This window comes from Barbus barbus (assembly GCF_936440315.1).
Source record: "Barbus barbus genome assembly, chromosome: 22".
NCBI classification, from domain to species: Eukaryota; Metazoa; Chordata; class Actinopteri; order Cypriniformes; family Cyprinidae; genus Barbus; species Barbus barbus.
The window spans coordinates 7,686,725-7,709,027 of NC_136750.1; the positions used below are offsets into that span (position 1 = coordinate 7,686,725).

Genomic DNA, 22,303 nt, shown 5'->3' on the forward strand with positions numbered 1-22,303 from the left:
CTCAAAATACTTAAATATTTGCAATAAAATGACCAGTCTTGTACTTCTGTCTTTTTGTCCAATTTTCAAACACTTTTAGCTTCAAATCAAAGTTTGTAATGTTTTGGTTCACCTTGAAGCTTGTAACTCTTTGACTTAAAAAAAAAAAAATCCCTATTGGGAAAATAAAGGGGAAAAATCCTTCCGGAAACAAGGCCATTGAAAAAGTAAACAGGCATCGCTGAACTCTATATAACTCTAATAATGTTGGGTTTGGCACATTTCATTTATCGGTAAGTATTCCTTTAAGAGTCTATGGCGTTACATGATGATTCTAGACTTTTATGTATGACATAATGTTTCCAGCCATTATAATAGCAGCTGGCAGCTGTGACTTCTCATTACACAGAGATGTGATTAAACCGGAGCTATGGCCTGAACCAGCAGAACTATCTACGCCATACTCATACGCAGCTTCCTTTTCCACACTGGACAGCAGCAGTACGTTACTCAGGCCTGTGAGGTTTGGAAACAATTCAGTAATGAAACGTGAAACACTCACACTGTAATGAGTAAAAGAAAAGAAATAAGCCAAAAGAGGCAGTGTGTTACAGCAATTTTACCACTTTTCATTTTAAAGGGTACTTTTAGGCACAACACAAGTTATTGTTTAATTTTTAACTTGGCACACTAGAGTTCCTAACAGGAACAGGCTGAGGGTTCTAAGACTTTTCTCAATGCTCTGGACACAAGAACAGGCTTTGTGTTTGAGGTGTGGCTGAATTCCAAACACATGTTATCAGTGCAAAAAATGAATGTGAACCAGAAAAAAAAAAACCCCACCTTTTTGGAGAAAACTATTCGCAGAGCCACTGATGTGGAAAGCAGAGACTGCTGAGTTTTAAAGAGAGAATTATAGAGTATATCTGCCATAAATATATGAATATTCCCATGACTTTAGAGGATGTGACATACACAGTCTTCAGCTACAAATATTATTTATTAAAACTCTTAAAAATAAATATTTCTTAGTTTTATATGTTCCAAACACACAAAGTGCATTCAGGACACTGTGATTAAAATGAACAAAAGAGCTAAAGCAGTACAATCGTTCTTATGCAACTGGAACCTAAAAAAAAAAAATGCACTGAAGTGAAGACGGCAGGGCCGAATGATGCAGATTAGATCACCCCTCAACTATTTTAACAAAAGCAAATTAAAACATGCTTCATGCTGGAAATGAGCAAATTCTCTGCCGTTGTAGTAATGGAGACTCTGTATTGGTAAGTTCTCTTCATGTCAACACAATCAAACAGGGTTTAGTTATTACACAGATGCTGTTATTAAGTGTGACGTACTGCAGCACAGCTTCTCTGCATTCACTTGTTGATACGTACTACTATCTGGAATCACTGCCTCTTTAAAAAGCCCAGATCATAAACCAACACATTTTGGATTAATCTTCACTACACCACTGTTGAAAAAAAAAAAAGGAAAAAAAAAGTTGGTATCAGCAAGATGTTTTTTGTTTGGTTTTGTTTTTTAAGAAATTAATCTTTTTGAGCAATGATACATTAAATATTAAATTTTTTTTTAAAAGTGACAGTAAAGACAAATGTTACAAATTATTTCTATATCACATAAATGCTGTTCTTTTGAATTTTGTATTCAAAGAATCCTGAAAAAAGCATATTAGAATAATTTCTGAAGGCTCATGTGACCGTGAAGACTGGATTAATGACTGCTGAAAATTATGCTTTACCATTACATTTGGAATAAATTACATTTTAAAATATTAAAATTAATAATGTGTCACTATTTATTTTTATTTTAAACAAATGCAGCCTTGGAGACCATAAAGGCCACTGCATGTGCTATTAAGTGTGGGATCATTTTGAAAAGTCGAAGGACGACCCTAAAAAGGCTTAATTTCCTTTTTGTAGTGTTTGTTTGCTATCCGTTAGGCTATAAAAAAAATAAAAAAATAAATAAAAATAAAACGGGTATTTTTATAACGGGTAGGCTATACAAATAAATAAATACATATTTTTATTTATTCGTTTTTATATAATGCAGAAGTTGTTTTTTATTCTGTTAGAAAAATTAGTCTGATGTTTGCAATTTGTTGTTTCAGGTCAAGACTCATCCGTCGTCTTAATGACAGTTTGCGGCTTTGCTCTGATATTTTTGATTTGTATTAGTGTTCTTTAAATTATTTGTTCCACATTTTGTCTTAAATATAGTTGTTCTAAACAATTTAATCAAATACTTAGGCTGTTAATTTGTTTGCCTTCTTTTTTATTCTAAGTTTTGGCGTTGTGCGATGTGCCATGTGCATTTATTAAATTGTTCGTTTTTGTTAATTTTCCTTTTGAACAATATAAAAATTATATAAATTTTCCACTGTATTTTTATACCAAACAGCGTTTTGCTACAGTATTTATTTGTTTTGTTTTTTTGCCTTGTTTTGTACTAGGCCTAAGTTACTAATAAGTTTATTTGATTTATTTTATAGAACAAATTTTAGTTTATTTTATTCAAAACTGTTTTTTTTTTTTTGACATATAACTGTTACAGTTTGTATTTTTGATAATAAATTATTAAAATGCACAGGCAGTCTGATTGCTGTTTTTATGTTATAATTAGCCTATAACATTCCGGCCACTGATTTTTGTGTCCGTAAGCGCTGTATACTTTAAACGCTTTACTATTCTGTTTTAAGCGCTTAATTTTAATTTTGAACGCGCTAATATCATGCTTTAGCATTTTCTGTCATATGGAAGTGTTAAACTTCAACTTGGACTGTACCTTTCCTTGTATATACGCAAGTTATTATATTAATATCATAAATGAACGATTATTCGACTAATCGCTAAAAGGCAGGAGTGTTAGTCGACTAGGAATATCTTTAGTCGGGGGCAGCCCTAGTTCTAAGATTCTGGAAGGATTTTAAATCACTATCATCATAGATATCTCCCAGAGTGTTTACTTTATTAGGAGTCCATTGCGGACAATGAAATGGAGTACTGCCTGACAAAAGGTTATTGTGGAAAATAGGCGACTGCCTATGCCATTTTGTAACTAGTTGTGAACGTCTTTCAACATCCCTCCATGTGGAGAGGAGATGGGTTACAATGGGACCAAACTGAGATTTGCACTGCCCAAGCGGAACTCCCGAAAAAACAAGATGCTTAAATTTATACGGATAAACAATAGATTCCTCAATTGCTCTCCAAGACACAGAAGCGTCAGGATCAAACCAAACTGCTAAAGGGCGGAGGGAAAAGGCTTGAGTATTCAGTCTAAAATTAGGCAAAGAAAGACTTCCATGTAATCTACATCGTTGTAAGGCAGTCAGTTTAATACGAGGACGTTTCCCATCCCATATATATCGTGAAACGCATGCATCTAGTTTATTCCAGTAGCCAACAGGTGGAGCGAGAGGAATCATGGAAGAAATTAATACATGGGAGAACATTCATTTTAATCACCTTTATACGGGCCTGAAAAGAAGTAGGAAGACGAGACCAATTTTCCAAATCTGAGGATACTTTGGCTAGAATACCATTATAGTTTTTTGAGACGATTTCCTGCAGGGAAGGAGAAACATCTATCCCCAAGTACTTTAAGTTTTGAACCAATGGGATAGATATAAAAAGGGACATGGAATCAATTTTAGAATTGAGGGGAAGTAAACATGACTTATTCCAATTAATTTTAAACCCAGAGAGAGATCCAAAATGGTCAAATAAATTCAACACATGAGGAATAGAATGTGACGGTTTCTCCAAAAGTAGTAAGATATCATCAGCAAACAAAGAAATATGATAAATATAATATTCCGTATATTTATGGGATAAATAGTTTCAGATTGTCGGACTGCTTGAGCTAAGGGTTCCAAGGATAGGGCAAATAACAGAGGAGAAAGCGGGCAACCCTGACGAGTACCTCGATGTATAAAGAATGGGTTAGAGTGAACAGCACCTGTGAGAACAGTGGCTGCTGGATTGGCAAACAGAACTTTTATCATATTTATGAAACTTGATCCTAGACCCAGATGCTGTAGAACCGCCCATAAATAGTTCCATTCTAGCTGATCGAAAGCTTTCATCGTATCTAGAGATAATACTGCGCAAGGGGAGGACAAACCATTATTTTAATTAATAATATGATATGACCTGCATAAGTTATCCGAAGCGGAGCGAGATTTAATGAATCCTGTTTGGTCATGATGAACTAAACCTATTCATAAATTTCTCTAGACGACGAGATAGTACTTTAGCATATAATTTAATATCAGTCCCTATCAAAAAAAGTGGCCGGTAACTAGAACAGGAAGTCAGATCTTTCTTTTTTTAACAAGAGAGAAATAACAGCTATATTAATAGATGGGTGAAATGAGCCTTGAGTAACTGAAAAATTTATCATATCTAACATGAGGGGGCCTAAATCCGACCAAAAAGTAGGATACAATTCGATTGGAATGCCATCTATGCCTGGGGATTTCCCCTTGTTCATAGATCGAATTGCTGACTCCAGCTCCTGAAGAGTGATCGGTTCAACCAGGTATTCCGAATCTGAATCTGATAGCCTGGGTAAATCAAGGTTGGACAGAAAAGATGCAAAAGAGTCAGGGTCACCATCAGCAGAAGAAGTATAGAGGTTAGAGTAAAAAGAGTGAAAGGCGATATTAATGTCTTTTGTGTCTGTCATAATGAGCCCAGATTGGGATTTCACTGCTGAAATATTAGCAAACTTTTCACTGTTGTGTAATCTTAGGGCTAAAAGGTGGCTTGGTCTACTCCCTTGAAAATAATAATTCTGCCTGGATCTTTGGATCAGGAATTCTGCCCTGGATCTCAGTAATGAATTGAGTTCGGACCTAACCGCCATGATTTTACTGAGTATATCGTCTGAGAAACAACGCTGATTATCTCTAGTCAGATTCTGGAGCTGTGATTCCAGTTCAACTATCTTTTTGTGTCGGTTTTTCTGAAGGAAAGAGGCATATGAAATTTAGTTATTGCTTATAAACCCTTTAACTGCATTCCAAAGTGTTCAAGGATCATCCACTGAACCTTGGTTAATTTCAATAAACTCAGCTAATTTATTTCTGAATTGACTGCAAAAATTTTCATCCTGTAACAATTTAGGGTTAAATCGCCATCTAGTGCTGGGGTCGACAATATAATTGGCCCGGTGGCCCGGACGTACTTTTAAAACCGTCAGGGCCACCAGATCGCTCCAACCACTAGCCCGGTGGGGCCAGTAAAAATAATGCCTCGATTAAAAAAAGTCTAATTTCACATTAATTACCTGTGGTTCTGTGTTTTGATTTCTGTTAAATCGTCTCGGTAACCACCGCTAGCAGGTTACGTGATCCCGACAGCCTAACTGTGCGTTCACACCGCCGGCGGCGAGAGCGTCAAAATTCGCCCTGGCCGCCCTGACTGAGACGCTGTAGAAAAGATTCGTGGACGCGCTGACGCTCTGACGTAGATCGTATGCTCGTCTTGTATTTAAAGGAGCCGCAAAAGAAACAAGTAGGTTGAGCCAATGAAAAGCCATTTGTGTGGTGTGGATTTGTGTTCATGGTTAAGTGCTAGTCTAATTTCAACATTATAGGAGACATTTACTAGCCTTGGTCTTTAATTAACATTAATTTGTGTGCAGCCTACATTACAAACTGTCCAGATTGAAGTGTAGCCTTAATGTAATTGGTCAAATCGGTGTTGTTTTGAGCAAATAAATTGCATTCCCGCTGAAAAACAAACGTTGTAGCGGGAAAATGTACCCTATAATTTTTATTTATTTATCTCCCTGTACACAAACAGGGACACGTCAAATATTATCGGGAAACCCGCCACAGCAATAACTAATCTCTCTTCCATTTTGCATGGGAACTAATGTGGTCGGAACCAAAGTTTACAGAACTGCGTTCTCTGGAACCCTCTCAAGCGGAGGACTTCTACATTCCGATTGGTTGCCGCCCAACCGCATCATAGCTCATTACCATAAAGTTGACCTGATTTCAACTCTCCTCGACGCTCTCACCGCCCAAGACTCGCCGCGCCGCTCTCGCCGGAGCTCGCCGCCGGCTCTCATTGAAAATGAATGACTTCCGGCCGCTTTGACGCTCTCGCCGCCGGCGGTGTGAACGCACAGTAACAGATGCAGCGGGTTTATGCTCGCTCCCGCGGTTACGCGCGCAAACTGCACACTGCTGCTCAGCACCTACCTATAGCTAGCTACTATTAAGCTAGGCTACATGTTTCTGAAACCCCCATCACCCGGCCAAACGCCGGATAAAAAAGAGAAGGCAAGGAAGAGAAAATCACCAGAGGAATTGAGGGAAAGCGAAAGGGAATACGAAAAGAAAAGGCAGAGAAAGTTTCAGCCCCAGTGGCGAGACCGCTGGAATTGGCTGGGCTTAGGGGTGGACGATAAAAATGTCTCCACGATCTGCTTTTGAAGAAATATCGTAGTATCGTGCTACAGCACACATTATGTCAAATACAGTTCTGGCGCCGCGGTCTCTATATACTGTACAACACGACATACAGCAGTAGAGTTACTCTGACAGGACACTGCACTTATTCGCGATCGCAAAAGTACATTATTTGCACACAAGCCTTGCTGGTTAAATGTTTCATTCGCGCGCTGGTCTGACGTGCGCTCATACACCTGAAGCACGCGCGCTAAAAAGCCTGTCTAACAGCGCCTGATTACTCAACTAACTTATCTTTTGCGCTAATACTGTCAAAACACACAAGGTTTACATACAGACTCAGTTGGTTATCTCTAAAATGAAAGTAAATAGTTAAGAGAGAAACAGATGCATGCCTGTATATTAGATGCGTGCAGCTCTTAAAGGGACAGGACACTAAACATGCTGCCGCTTGTCATTAAAGGGATAGTTCACCCTAAAATTTAATTTCTGTCATCATTTACTCACTCACATGCTGTCCCAAACCTCTATTAATTTCTTGTGCTGAACCCAAAAGAAGATATTTTGAAGAATGAGGGTAACCAAACAGTTGCTGGTCCACATTGACTTTGATAGCAGGAAAGAACACCGGAGGGCCAGTGGCAAATTTCCCTTATTGTCTACCCCTGTAGTGGCACGAGATGGCCGAGGGATCAAAGATAATCTGCACAAATTTCCATCGTGATCCGACAAGGATAAGGAACACTTCCCCGACTAGGTAGTATTTCTATTTAAAAAAAAAAAAAAAAAGAGAGAAAGAATACAACTAAAACAAATAAAATAACATCATAATCAGTAAGCGATACTGTATGCACAATGAACTATGAATTAAGAAGTGAACATTAAAGTGAACAGTGAAAGACACAGTCACCTAACCATTTAGAGCATCTCTTCTCCGATTAGACAGCAAATGTCCAGCTGGAGTTCACTGAGAGTTGGTGGATGAAAGGGATCTGAGAAAAACTCTTGCTTCTTCTGGGGAGTGTAGCATTTTAGGTTCACCTTGATTGAGAATGACCTTCAGCTTTGCAGGATAAAGGAGAAAATTCTCATCTCCTTCCTAACTGGCGCAAATGCACTTCTTTTTGCGGTGACCGGAGAAAAATCTGTAAAGAAAGACAGTGTTGCTTCGTCGGAAATTTTCACCGGGGTATGAAGTCTGGCGGCCTGCAGAATGAGCTCCCTGTCCGTGTACCGCAGCAGTTTAAAGATGAAAACCAGTGGTTTAGCCGCGATCTGAGGAGAGCCTTGTGTACACACGATGCGCTCGCTCCACTTCAATCTCTTTGCCCGCCAGAGACAGGAGCCACGTCGGTAGCAATCTTTTCAAAAAGCCCATAGGGTCGTTCTTTTCGGAATCTTCAGGCAATCCAACCAGACGCAGATTGTTGCGCCTATTGCGATCCTGTAAGTCCACAACCTGTTTCTCGAGCGCGGCAACGCGCCTGTCGTGATCTGCAACAACTTTGTTTTGTTTTCTCATCTCCCCTGTAAGAAGATCCAGTTTAGAGCATAGCGACTGAACAACTGACATGTGAGAAGCGAACTCGTTCCGCATCGCCGTCAACTCGGTTCTTAGAATGTCCTCAAAATATGTAACAGTGTTCGCCATCTTGTCCATCATATCGCTTGAGTTCAGTGACTTGGATTTCTTCTTAATCGGAGAAGCCAACGGAGACAACTCCTGATGATTACGACTGCATGCCATCAGGTAAAGCACAACCAATGAATAAAACTTAAAACGAAATAAATCAGCAAAAAGAGGCCAAACGTACGGAGCTCTACTCAAGTGCAAGTAGGTTCATGAGCATGTCACGTGACTCCTGCTTCGTTGCAATTTCTTAAATTAAATGCTTTCTCTGAATCTTTAAAGCCTCTCCGCAAGCGATCGTACAGGTGTGTATATATTTGTGGCAGCTCAGCTTTTTAACACAGTGCATTTATGTTGCTAGTGACTTGGAGATGTTGTTCTCCCACCTGACCTCAGTTGAATGAGAAACGAATAGGGAGAAAAAATAAATAAAAATCACGCGTCAAAGAAGATGAAGTTCCAGAACACACCCACCGATGCGTAATCGCCACAGACCAATGGTTCGCTTTGGTGAGCCGTTTTGAACTGCAGAAACGAAGTCAAAACGAACTTAGTTTCAGATTTTGTTTGAAACAACGTCATCAGTTCGTTCTTCGATTCCGTTTGAAGTATATCGGGGCCTTAAGAGACTTCTTTGGAAAAAAAAAAAAAAACCTTAAAATCTTATCGACCTCAAACTTTTGAACGATAGCATAAAGGACAATGACAGAGCATATTTAATGATGCAATCATCAAATGCAATGCAAGAGCTTAAGCCCCGGTTTCACAGACAGGCTTAAACTAAGCCAGGATTAGGCCATAGTTCAATTAGGACATTTAAGTAACTTTTTTAAACGTACTTGAAACATTACTGGTGTGCATCTAGAGGCATAACAAAGGCACTGTTATATTTTAAGATCAGTCAGAGCAAGTTTCTTTCAGTTGAAACAACTCAGATTTAGATTTTAGTCTAGGACTAAGCCTTGTCTGTGAAACCGGGGGAAAGTGTAAGTACCAGAGAACAATCTTAAGTGCACTGGCTGCTTAAACCTGCATCAAAAAAACACTTCAGATTATTATATTTTAAATCCACACCACAAACTTTGTTTGGTTTTGTTCTATTACCATGATGACAGAAACTGAACAAAATCTGATTCTGAATGGCAGATATAAACAAAGAAGTTCTGTACTGGATCTGAAGGGGCATCTTTGTTAAGCAGACCTCACACGGAGAAAAGAGGGAACGTTTTATTTAAGCCCTTTATTTAGCTGTTTTTTTTTTTTTGTTCTGTTCAAGTAAACCGCTGTGGTAAAGAGGAAAGCCTGCAGCACAAAACCAGTCAGAACCAGAAGAGAGAGGAGCTCTGCCCATCACAGTGTGTCTCTTGGGCTCAGCTGAGCCGCTGAACTGATCTTGGCTGACCACTACCCCCATAACTACTTCCTGTCCTTTCACGACCCAATCACAGAGTCCTCCCCTGTGGACCAGTACAGACGAGTCTTTCTGCACAGGCTGTCATAGGCAGCTGTACTCTGAAGGCCCTCAGCAGGACAGCAGAGCAAATAGAGGAAATCAGAGAGAAGACACAAGGGCATCAACAAATCCATGGAGTCAAGTTTTCCATTGAATTAACTCATTATAACAGATCTGCCCACTGAGGTGTATCAAATGATGCCTCAGCAACTCTTTTTGTGTCATGTGTACCCGTCCTGACTGTATTACCATTAAAACATGCAGAATGAAGAAAGAGATACACAGCACTTGGCAGAGATGCATATCTCTCAAATTATCTCTCTGTCGCTAAGGGCCATTTAGACTTCATCCCAGAGGAATTCCAGCACTTCCTGTTTCCTCATTTGTTCTCAGACATTGAGATTGAACAAATGTTGTCAAAGCCCAGTCTGGCAAATCCTAAACTAGAAGCGGTGAAAACACTTGTGAGTCACTTATGAAATTAAGGACTTACAAAGTTAAAAAGACCCTCGAAACACTGTAAAACCACTTAATCAGTATTTTGTGAGATATCTAAATTTTGTAAAACAAGAAAAACAATTCTCAAACAGGGCACAAAAAAATCTAATTAATTTAAAATACAACACCGTTCAAAAGTTTAAGGTCTGTAAGATTTGCACAAAGGCTGCATTTCGTTGATATTCACAATACTATTGTTTTTACTGTATTTTATATAATTTAAAATCAAAATTTTGCTGAATTTTCTTACAGACATTACTCTTCAGTGTCACACGATTCCTTAAAAATCATTCTAATATGCTAATTCGGTTCTCAAGTAATTCTTGAGTTCTAATAATTACCAATATTAAAAGCAGTTGTGAAAGTCATAACAGTTACTTTTGATCAATTTAATGAATACTTTCTAAAAAAACAATAATAATAATCAATTTAGATGTATGCTAAAGCAACTTCTAAACCAGGCGTAGGTAACGTCGGTCCTGGAGTGCCGGTGTACTGTTGATCAGACTGGTATAATTTATCTGTTTACCCTGTTAAGTGTGCTTTTCTGCTGGAACACTGATTTTCTGTGGAACCTGTTTGTTGACAGAATTCAAAGGAATCCCAATTAACAAACAACATACATGTGGAGGTCATTTATATAGGAGGCCTTCTACATTATTTTAACATAAGATAAATAGATCTATGAGGAAACTACCTAGAAGGATAAATAACAAAGTGATATTAAATATAATTTATAACTGTAAAGTAAGTTGTGTATTGTAGTCATTTCAGGTTTACCAATTTATTTTAATCTAAATTGGATTCAGAATTATTTAAAGAACTGGATTTTGTTCATATTAGATCGCCTTTTTAGTTTGTTGTCTTACATCCGTGGGTCAACTGTAATTTTATGAAGGTACGAGAACACTTGTTGTGCACAAAGAAAAAAATATATATTTGTTGAAGTCTCACAAAAAATATTCTCGTACCTAATATGCTCGTACCATAAAGTTACGGTTGAACCACTGATGTCACATGGACTGTTTTAACGATGTCCTTGCTACCTTTCTGTGCCTTGAATGTGTGAGTTGTGTTGCCATCTATGCAGGGTCCGAAAGTTCTCGGCTTTCATCAAAAATATTAGAATTTGTGTTCCTAAGATGAATGAAGGTCTTACAGGTTTGGAACGACATCAGGGTGAATAAAGAATGACAGAATTGTAATTTTTGTAAAGTCAAATATCTAAATAAGGACACACCATAGATATCTATTATTATTATTATTATTATTAAGCTAATTATAATAACTACAAACTAAGCTTAAAAAAAATCTTAGCAATTGAAGAGGGGGAGGTTCGGTAAGATTTAGCAACTTTTAATCGCACCGAATATTTGTTTTGACGAACAGGACTTCAATCTACATGCACACATACAGAGCTAAGCTTTCAGCATTACCGTCAGACAGTAATATCATTCATTATTAAAGATCCTGTTCCTCCAAACACTATCTGCATCATGATGCTGTGTATCAGCATGTGTTCCTCAGCAACTTCAGTAGATAAAAATCAGTGTGTACAGTATATACTGGGTGGGACACTCACATGCCGAGCCAACACACATACACGGGCAATCCCCCACACACACACACACAGACAGATACGGAGCATCCGAGCCACAGTGTGTGTATGGTTATGTAAGAACAGATGGTATTAATTAATCATACCTGCAGAGACCACAGTGTCTAAATCACTACAGGAGCTGATACAGCACTCTCACTCATACAGCAAGAGAACATGGAAGGCTCACACACAGCCAGAGACAATTGTGACAAAAGCTCTGAAAACTTCTGCAAAACCACAGCAACCAGATCAGTGCAAACACCATACTGTACACCACTCCCTTGCCTGCTCAATCCCCTCGATGGCTGAATCATTATTTCCCTAATATATAGTAGATGAAAAACAAGTGAAAATAGTAGTGTCTGAATTCACATTAACTGTAGAGAAAAAGTACCTGAAAAAAAAGTATCTACTTTGGTGAGATTCTAAGGTGTGCATCCAATGTAGTCTGTAGTATCCCATGAGAGGGCACGGGAGAGGAGTTGTGAGTGGAAGTGAAGCGACGCAAGTGACACCGTAGGTCACATGATAAAAACAAGATGTATGCTGTACATCGAGATTACATTCATACCACATGGAACAAAGTTTGCAAAGTAGGTACTTATTCCAAACAAGAACCGTCAGAGAACAGTTTGGATGCAGACAATGCTGATAAACCAACCAACATAACAGGAACGGTTCACACAAAAAAGGAAAATTCTTTAAGAAAAAAAATGACTTGCTATTTTCCATACAAGCAAAAACTTATAGTGACGTATACGTTCAAGCTCCAAAAGGACGTAAAGAGCCATCAACGTGGTAGAACATCCAGGAGGTTAGCAAATATAGGCCATTTTTTTATGGATGTCAAAGGAGAAGAGGCTTCAAACTGTATAAACCACTTCTGTGAGGAACAACTTAATGAATTGATAACATGTTGGCTAATCTTCAACATGTTTGCCATTAAACATTCATTTCGGATTCATCTATATTTGAGGTTTACACTGAACAACAACAAAAAAGTATTTTATAAGAGAAATCACTGACAATTTTGCGTCAGGTAAGATTGAGCGTACGGCATGTCTTATTCATTTCTATGGTATCAACAAACGGTGATCAACTGACATATAACTCTGCCAGCAATTCAATGACGTCAAAGGCTATTATGTGACTGGTTATCAAGGCACATCTGATCCAAGTTGGCAGTTGCTCTTTCTCCAGTGGTAGAGCTGCAGAGGTTGGCATCTCCCCAAAATAAGAACACAATATTTTAAAATGAAGTCTGCTTCATTTTAAGGCAGCTCCTAGGCCAATTGTTTCTTTAGTTATAAAAATATCTACCTACTATAACTACTCTACTAAACATCTTTTGTGTTCCTGGAAGGAAATGAAGTCAAGTGTCTGAAATAACATGTTTTTAGATATTTGTGTGAATTACAGTATTGCATTTACTAGCATTGCTTTAAACTGATTCTTCTAAACTTTGCCGTACTATTAAAATTCCAATTGATATATTCTAAGAAATTTGACTAAAACGTTAATGTACCTAATCTTCAATACCTGGACTTTTATGTATCCTCCTATTCAATCCAATCAGAATGACAGCAGCAATTTTTTTAAAGGTGTTTGTTAATGTCTACTGCTATATAAAATATCAAACATATCATCCGTGTACCTTTCCTCTCTCCAGTGAAGGGGAGGTAATCATCTCTGTCTTTGCAGTCCATAGCCTCCTTCTCCAGATACTGCAGCAGTTTATTGCGGTTAAAAGGACCGGTTGCTCCTTTTGTGGTCTGGTCCTTCTGCCTGAGTCCAGCTGGCAGCAAAGCATTCTGGAAAATGGATTCAGAACAGATGTGGTACCAGTTATACTATGCAACTTTTATATCTTATCATTTTATGCCAAGTGAAACCCAATTAATTGCTTATTTTTTAAGTGAATAATAACTATTATTTGCATTTGCTTGGTAATGATGATAGGCAGATCTGAACCTAAACATGTCAAAACTGTGTTTACAAATTATTTTTTGTTTAATAGGAACAATTGCTGAGATATTTGCTTAAGAGGAAGCTCTTGTGTTTGGAAGCAAACTTGAGCCCTGTTTACTCATAAACAAACAGACAGAGAGTTGTTTATGAGAGGCCATAACAGACACTCCTCATGGCAAATTTGGAAATGGCCATTTTCAACAGTTTGATAAACAAGTGATTTTACTTTATAGTTGCAGTTCAAAATAACATATGACCAAAATGAAAATACACCCATTACCACAATGACAACATTGTGAATTACATCACTTTGTTATCAGTGAATTAACAGCCTTTTTTGCACTACACACAACTTATTAATAATTACAAATTATTACATTTTCATGTTTAGGACTGATTTTTCACACTTTTAATTTGCATGTGCTTAAAGGTACAGTTGATCCAAAAATGAAAATTCTTAGCCAGTCTATACAATATCAACGGTCACCAAATCTGGTTACCAACCATCTTAAAAACATTTTCTTTTATGTTTTCATTTTTGGGTGAACAAACCCTTTAATAACTGAGCTCTTTGTTCCAGCAGTGTGATCTAGTATATCTCCATCAGCTGCTATATGATGCAGACATCAGAAAAAAAAAAAAAGCAAAGAGACATTCATGAGTTTACAATTGCCTCTGCTCATCTGAAAGTGTGAAGAAAGGTGCCTGTGTGTCTCACCTCGGGGTCGATCTCGTCTAGGGCACTCTCCAGTTGCTTGAGTTCCTCCTCTGACAGCTTGTCCAGAATCTCATCCTCATCGATCTCCTTATACTTCTCCAGATCTTTCTTAAATGGAAGAGCCATGATTTACACTGTCCGTCAGAGAGAGACTGCTGTCCAGTTTGATTAAATGCCTGCACACAGAAAAATTATGGTAAATGGGTAATTATGGTCAAAAATACATACACTAATGTGATACATATGAAGCTTGTCAGTAACAAACTTCAGTACTTGCCTTACAAAATAGTGGAAAAAATGTTGCAAATTTTAGAATGCAACGATGCAAAAGCTATTATGCATTATATTACTGATTTACAGATGAAATATTAACAATTTAAAAAAAAATAAAGCATTTTCTGCCATTAGAATAAAGGCATGTTCACAACAATAAATAGTTTGGCACGAAAATTCAGTTCGATTTTTGCAGTAGCTTTAAATACCCTTAGTTATAACTATTAATATAATCTCCTGCAACACTTAATCAAAATTTAATTTGCTTATTTTTATTGTGCTTAATTTTCTCAAAATGTCTATACACTGCACTGTAATGGAAGTTGCAGTGGCCACTGAAGACACGCTACAATTTCTTTTCCACTAACTTCAATTCATACGGATTCTAAAGCGGAAGAAGATACTTTAAAAACTCTTTTTTTTAAAATACTCTTTTTACTTTTTTTGCCTTAGAAAAACACATTACTGGTGTGCATCTTGATACAAATCAATCGCACCGACATGTTTTAAGATGTGTCAGAGCAAGTTGCTTAAACCTTGTTAAACTGGGCACTTCACTGCAAGACTGGGCATTGCAGTCTTGCAGTGAAGCAGAGTAGACTGATTATTATTATGTTTTGGATGTATTACATGTTAGATTATGTTGTTTTTTGTTTTTGTTTGTTTAAAGACTTTGCAGAGCTTGCTGTATTATCACGACAGTGTCCATAATTTTTTGAGCTCAAAGTCTAGTGTGACCACAGCATGAGGCTAAACGTGGACATGATCATGCATGCAGTCTATTTGTCCATTCAGACCAAGGCATTAAAAAAAATGGGCTGAATGAAAATGCAAATTCACTCTATATCTTGTAATAGCAAGTTCAAACACTTACATAACTAACTTTACAAACATTTGTAAAGTTAGTGACCAATGAGAGAGAGACTACTGAACAGATGTCCTCTGTTTGATATTGGACAGATGGTCCCCTCTCATGATCTTTAACCTCAGACTGGAACTTAATTTTGCAATAACTCATTGACATCTGGAAACACTTTGACCTTTGAACTTCACTCCCTTGCAGATTTGCACCAACCCCAAATTCCTCTGCTACTTCATCAGGCTGTAGTGTTTCAATAAAGATATGCATCATAATCATCACTGCTATACTCCTGAGTGGAACACTTCACCCTCTCACTGTGGCTGCAGTAAGTGTACTGTACATCACTTCAGGCGATGAACAAAACTACATATTTTCTAAATCTGGCGTGTTGTCTGAAGGACAAGCTGACTAATGTCAGGGTAAGTAAGTAACCATAGTAACTTGGTCTCTGAAGATAACCTGCTCCAGAGCAGGTTATGTTCCAGGGTTAGTTCACTTCTACCATCAGTGGGCGTGACAGATATAATAATATAACCTAAAGATACAGTAATATAGCCTAATATATATATAAAATATAAAAAGCGCTAATATAAGTAATAAATAAGGTAATATATTATTCTAATATGGTTGTTATATTTATTTTACTGGCATATATAACAGTTATCTCTATAAATTATAAAACACTATGATAAGGTAATGATTATCACACATATATATATATATATATATATATATATATATATATATATATATATATATATATATGTGATTTTATATTATTATCTAACATGGATCAGCATTTTCTATAATGTATTTATATAAAAATACATATGATATGACTTAATATATAATTAGCATCAAACAAAAAAATATAATTCTTATTCTCAAGGATTAAAGATTAAACAGAAAAAAAAGAAAAATGATTACACAACCATCAATTAGGTGGCGATATGCACCAAGCATGTAAATGACCATTGAACAAAAGACGAAAGAAACAGCATGGCACACTTTTTCTTAGCGTCTGTTTCCATAGTGATTCGTCGATTCGTAGCTCTGTTGAGAATGTCTTGAGTCTTAACCAGGAACATACTCTGGGTTGAATGAACTTACTCCCGGACGCGTTTTTGGAACCACATACCTCGAGTAAGCAAGGTTTGGGGTTAATCAAACCAAAGTTCAGGGTTTAGCTGAAGGCAAGTTAACCGTGCTTTCTGGAATACACAGACTAGACGCATACTCAGAAACACCTAGACAGAACACAGGGAGTCTTGATTTTTGGTTTGAAAACTGTGACTTTAAGGTTGTGGTTTTAGACAGGGAAGCCTAAATCAGCTCAAGTCATCCATCAGACCCATAAAACACACGGAAATTCCAGCAGCCAAAAATACTCCAGGAAAAGCTGATGTCATTTATTTGCCAATTCATGAACAAACTCATTTCTGGCCCACAACTTGGTGACCGAAAATAGTGCATACTAAAGACTAATTAGATGTTGCCAAGTATGTAATGACAATCCCTGGGAAATCCCACAGCAGCACAAGATTATAATTTATTCACAGCACCTGCAATTAAAGTATTTCTTTGTTATGATTACAGCTCATTTACTTGAGCTATTCTGACTGACTAAACGGAGCAGTCAATGTTTAAGAGATTATAGTTAATGTGAAGGTGAAGAAAAGCACTAAATTTGACTGTTGCATGAGAATAAAATACTGTATTACTGTTGGAGGGTGTTCTTTTGCACTGGCGCTTGTGCCAAAGTTGAGAGTAAAATCAAATAGCAGTGTTTTTCATGAACAAATCACAGTGTGTCAAAAAAGTTTTAAATGCAGTGCTCTGAACATTAAGCCAAACTCAGAAACAAATCACAGTGAGACTTTATGTTCAACGCAGTCTAACTTATGAGTACTTTACGGCTTAGTAAATTAGACTTTCTCTAAGACTAAGAAAAATCCGTGGTAAATCCAGTGAAATGCCATTGGGCTTCTCAGCAGGATTGGCGTCAGCTTAACTAAGTCTTAAGGTGAAGTGTGTGAGACCCTCATGGGGTAAAGATCCATAATGTTCCCATTAACTTCCAATTTAACAAGCCAAAGCTGTATTGAAGAAGTTATGCACTAGCAGCAGATTTGAAGGATTCCCTACTCACAATATTTGTTGCTGCAGAAGACAAAGGAACGGTTGACCAGTAGAAAACAGGGTCTTAAGTGGCTTAAGGGTTAAATGGTGCTAAAACTAGAACAAATTCAGTAGCTCTTCTGATCCTGGACTGCCCCTTAGATCAACCTTATCCTTAACCACAAGCATCTTTCCTTTTCCTCAGAGTGAGGAGTTTTAGTGTTTCATGTTTTTCAACGGATCACAAAAATGACCAACTTTTAAAAGATTGCCAGCAATAAATGTATAGGTGCCACACTGGGAAGCTTAATATACTCACTTAAGTGGTGTTGGGGATTTGAACAAAGCCCTAAACCTAGATATTAAACTTTGCTGCAGTAATCAATACCTGTAAATGTGTGGCTTGTCACTTGCCTTTTTTTCTCCTTGTGGACTATGATAAATCCATATAATCTTAGGAGGTGTTGGGGTGGGATCTTCTGACAATCTAACCACTACAAGGTAGCATCAAGGCTGAGACTTTTGAACCATTCATTGTATTTAGAAACTGTAAAATCTAGTTATGTTAGTTATTCTCTGTGGCTGTCAATCAGACAAACCTTATCAACACCTCTTAATCCGACAGACAGAGAAAATACGGAGGAAGCCAGTACTGCTTCTTCCTCTGCCGTCTGCTGTAAGTGCATTACAGGGCAAAAGGTCACACAACCACCACAATACACAAAAATAGCACATCAGTAAAGCTCTGAATAACAAAAAAAAGTTGTGTTTTTGTTTTGATTTGTATTAATATTAGTGCTGTCAAACGATTAATCGCATCCAAAATAAAAGTTGTGGTTTACATAATATGTGTGTGTACTGTGTATATTTATTATGTGTATATAAATACAAACACATGCATATATATATATATTTAGGAGAAATATGTTATGTTTATATATTAAATATATTTATATATAATATTATAATATAAATGTATATACATGTAAATATATACTGTATGTGTGTGTGTGTATTTATATATATATATATATATACATAAATAAACAGTACACATACATATATTATGTATACTAAAACTTTTATTTTGGATGCGATTAATCGTTTGACAGCACTAATTAATACTGATTAAAAATTAGTTAAGTTCAATTACCCAAAAAGTCTTTATGCAAAGTATGATTGTTACCTTCAGAGTTGCTTTTTCTTCATTCATAGACACTTTACATTCCCATTGTTTTGATACTCTACACTATTGCATCGTTGTAAAACTATTGATTTCACTAGTGCGGCTTATTTTTTTCAAAGTTCTAGTACAGATTTTTAATATTATATATTTATTAGCCTAAAATGATATACACTACCATTCAAAGATTGATGGTCTGTAGAATTTTAATGTTTCTGAAAAAAAAACTAATCTTACTATCATAATTACATTTCTTTAATAATAATAAAAAACTGCCAATATTGCAGAATATTCTTAGAATTTGACAGTTTTTCAAATTGAAAAACTTTTCTGTTTGAATATATATTAAAATGAATATTAAATGCAATTTAATTTATTCCTCTAATCCCATATAGCTGTTTTTTTCCCCCCCGTGTCTCAAGATATGGTGAAGAAAAACATTAGGCTAATTATTATTGCCAATACTGTAATCAGTTGAGCATGCTGAATTCAGTTATTACACCATATTTTTTCAGGATTCTGTGATAAATAACAACCCTGAAAGAACAGCATTTAAAATATAACAATAGAAATTATGATCATTATTATTATTATTATACTTTAAACATTATATGCATGTATTTACTGTCATTTCAGGACAATTTAATGCATCCTTGCTGATTTAAAGTATTAATTTAGCAATGAAAATGTTTTGTAAGGTAGTGTATATAACTGTCAATGATATCAGTATTGGTTCAGTGTGAACTCAAAACTCAAATTAAAATTATAAGAGGAAATGTGAGATCTGCTTCGTTACTCTAGAAAAGGAAAAAAGCTCAAATTACTACTCCTGAGAGTGACAACATTGAGAATCTTTTCTTCAGTGCTTTCTCATCCATCACTTCCTCTGAGAGACAGAGACCGAGGCTTATGGAACCCAGATGGAGGGGGTTTTGTAATGTTTATTGTGTAAGAGGCACATCTAGCAACCATTACTTGAGACAAGTGCTCTTTAAAGTGCCATTTCAGGAAGGGACAAATTCATTCCAAACAAATGTCCAACGTTCAGGGGGGTGTTCTTACACAGATCCTTCAAACTGTTGCAGTGCAATATTTCATGCCAGCTCTCATCTATTTATTTAAAATTTGACCTCAGTTGTGCATTGTGAAAAGAGCTACAGAAATACATCTCAATTGAACTGAATAGCTGTACCAGTCTGTACTAGATAGATAGATAGATAGATAGATAGATAGATAGATAGATAGATAGATAGATAGTCGTCTCTGAAAGTAGACCATGCTCGTTTGGGAATAGTTTTCATTCTCTCCGACACAATGCTTTTATGAACAATGCTCTAATATTTTGTGCATTAAATCCCAGTCGGTTATGTAAAGCCACGCAGAGTCACGCCCTGGGTGGAGACCACACCCGTTATAACGACAACTCACAGCTGCGCCTGTTCTCCGCGAGACAGCATAATAATAATACTAATAATAATAATAACAGCAACTGGTCACTTTAAACATACAATTGACCCGCGCGAGGTTTGCACTAGCATCACCAGCGCGTGCATGTTCTAATCAGGAGTAACTTAGCGTTTGCAACGCTCCTAAACCGACTTTCGTGCCGAATTTACATTATTAAACTAAATAATGTAAAAAAGGAACATTATTACAGTCATACAGGTGTGGCCATAAGGCCATGTGGCCATATACCGCAAGTCATAAATAATGTATTACGATACAGTATTCATAATTCAAATACGCATTGTGTGATTTAGTCCAACTATAGTATAATTAAGCTATGACGGAATCATTTGTTCTGATATTTCATGATTTACTATATCAAGTGTTACTTTGATAAAACAAAAAACAGTGAAGCATGTGTCAATTAGTTTTAATCATGTATCTCGTTTAATATATAAATGAGTATATATAAGGGGCTCGGTGTGCTATAATTATGAGACAACTTGATATTTGTTGGTAATTGTTGGCCATCTGCTCGCGCTCTCGCGGATATCAGCAGCGCTCGAGCGCTTAGCCAGCTAACGTTAACCCTGAACTACACAAACCTCTACATTTATGACCTCTCTATCCTAATATTTACCTCACACTGACAGAGGACGAAATATATTTCTTACCTTAGTGAAATTCCTGCAAGCGTTTTACCCTTTATTGACCTATTCCTGGTCTGAAAGCAAAAATAATTCCCGCACCCGTCTTCACTCTCTCAGCCCAAGGGCGGTAACACAGGAAACGCTGATGATTGACATCCGCATCAGCCAATCAGAACGTAAGAGCACGCCCATAAACCACAGCTCCCGCCTAATGAGAATACGCAACCAATCAGAGAATGTTGAATTTTAGTGACGCAAAGGAGCATGGGATATGAAGTCCACAGGTCAGCGTGATTATGTCATTGAATTATTCATTGATTATTGAGTATTTGAATGTTTCAATATTCATTGATTTATTTGCATTTTCTGAAATGTTAAGTTTTTGTCAATAATTTAATTAATTAATTAATTTTAATAAATGAATTAAAAATATTACAATTAGATAAATGAGAATTTCTTAGCTGCTTATATATCAAACATCCTTTTTAGTATTTTTGTTTTATTTTTGAGTATTTTTTCAAATCATTCCTTTACAAAGATCAGCAAGCATTAAGATACTTGTGGAGACTTGTAGTGAAACTGGTCAGATCAGTGCACACACTGCTGAATGATGTGCCACCCACATCTCATCCACCTGAAATAAAATCCCCAGAGAGGGGGATGAGGCATTTCAAAGCATTCTTTAAGGAGAAACTACACTCTGCATTGTATAATAGACTCGGCAAAGATCTTGCTTCATTTAGAATGTCAGATGATTAGAGAAATGCCTTCAAAAATAAACTTGCAAAACAATAAAAAAACACATTATCCTTAACCCATTTGTGCCCAAATTTTTCTGAATGGTTTCATGCATATAGTTGTGTTCAACATGAACATGTTCTGCATTTATTTAGTCTTAAAATGACTTAAAATGAAATCCAAGAAGTTTCTGACCCAGGTTTTTGGTTTTTTTCTTGAAAATTGTATTTGAATGTGCTGCAACTATAGTTGCCGGTGGGCAAATATGTTGTATGCACCCCTCAATGTCAAATTTGAATAGGAGGAGAACATTTGGAATCTAACTCAAAATAACTGCTTTCAAAAGACCAATCTTTATTCATAAACAAATATATTATGTATAAAAGTCGAAGAACATTCGATGCAATCCCAAAAAGCTGCATCTAGCTTATAGTCTGTAGGGTGCAATCACACCATGTTCATTTGTTGGCCAGAGGAGAACTGATCCCTAAACTAAACATCATTTCTCCCAAGGGTTTTTTCTCCATTCGGTCATCTGATGGAGTTTGGGTTCCTTGCCACTGTCGACTTTTGGCTTATTTGGGGACACACAATATTCAGCAATATTATTGATCTGACTCTACTGACACTACTGGATGAGGACTGAACTGAGCTAGAAGATGACACCACTGTTTTCTGCACAACTGCATTGAAATGATTATATTTGATGATTTTTATACAGTTATACAGAGTCTACACT

General features: G+C 36.7%; 1 protein-coding gene across 1 annotated transcript in view; it reads right to left on the minus strand.

The window, feature by feature from the left end:
- The window catches only part of LOC306888770 (tropomodulin-2-like), a 32,079-nt gene extending 11,086 nt beyond the window's left edge, over positions 1-20,993 (minus strand). The window contains exons 1-3 of the mRNA XM_079447210.1: positions 20,851-20,993; positions 14,295-14,470; positions 13,263-13,419 (exon numbers count right to left, since the gene is read on the minus strand). Of these exons, the coding sequence (XP_079303336.1) occupies positions 13,263-13,419; positions 14,295-14,420 (283 nt within the window). The 5' untranslated portion in view covers positions 14,421-14,470; positions 20,851-20,993. The remainder of the gene's footprint in view (positions 1-13,262; positions 13,420-14,294; positions 14,471-20,850) is intronic.
- Positions 20,994-22,303: the final 1,310 nt, after the last annotated feature.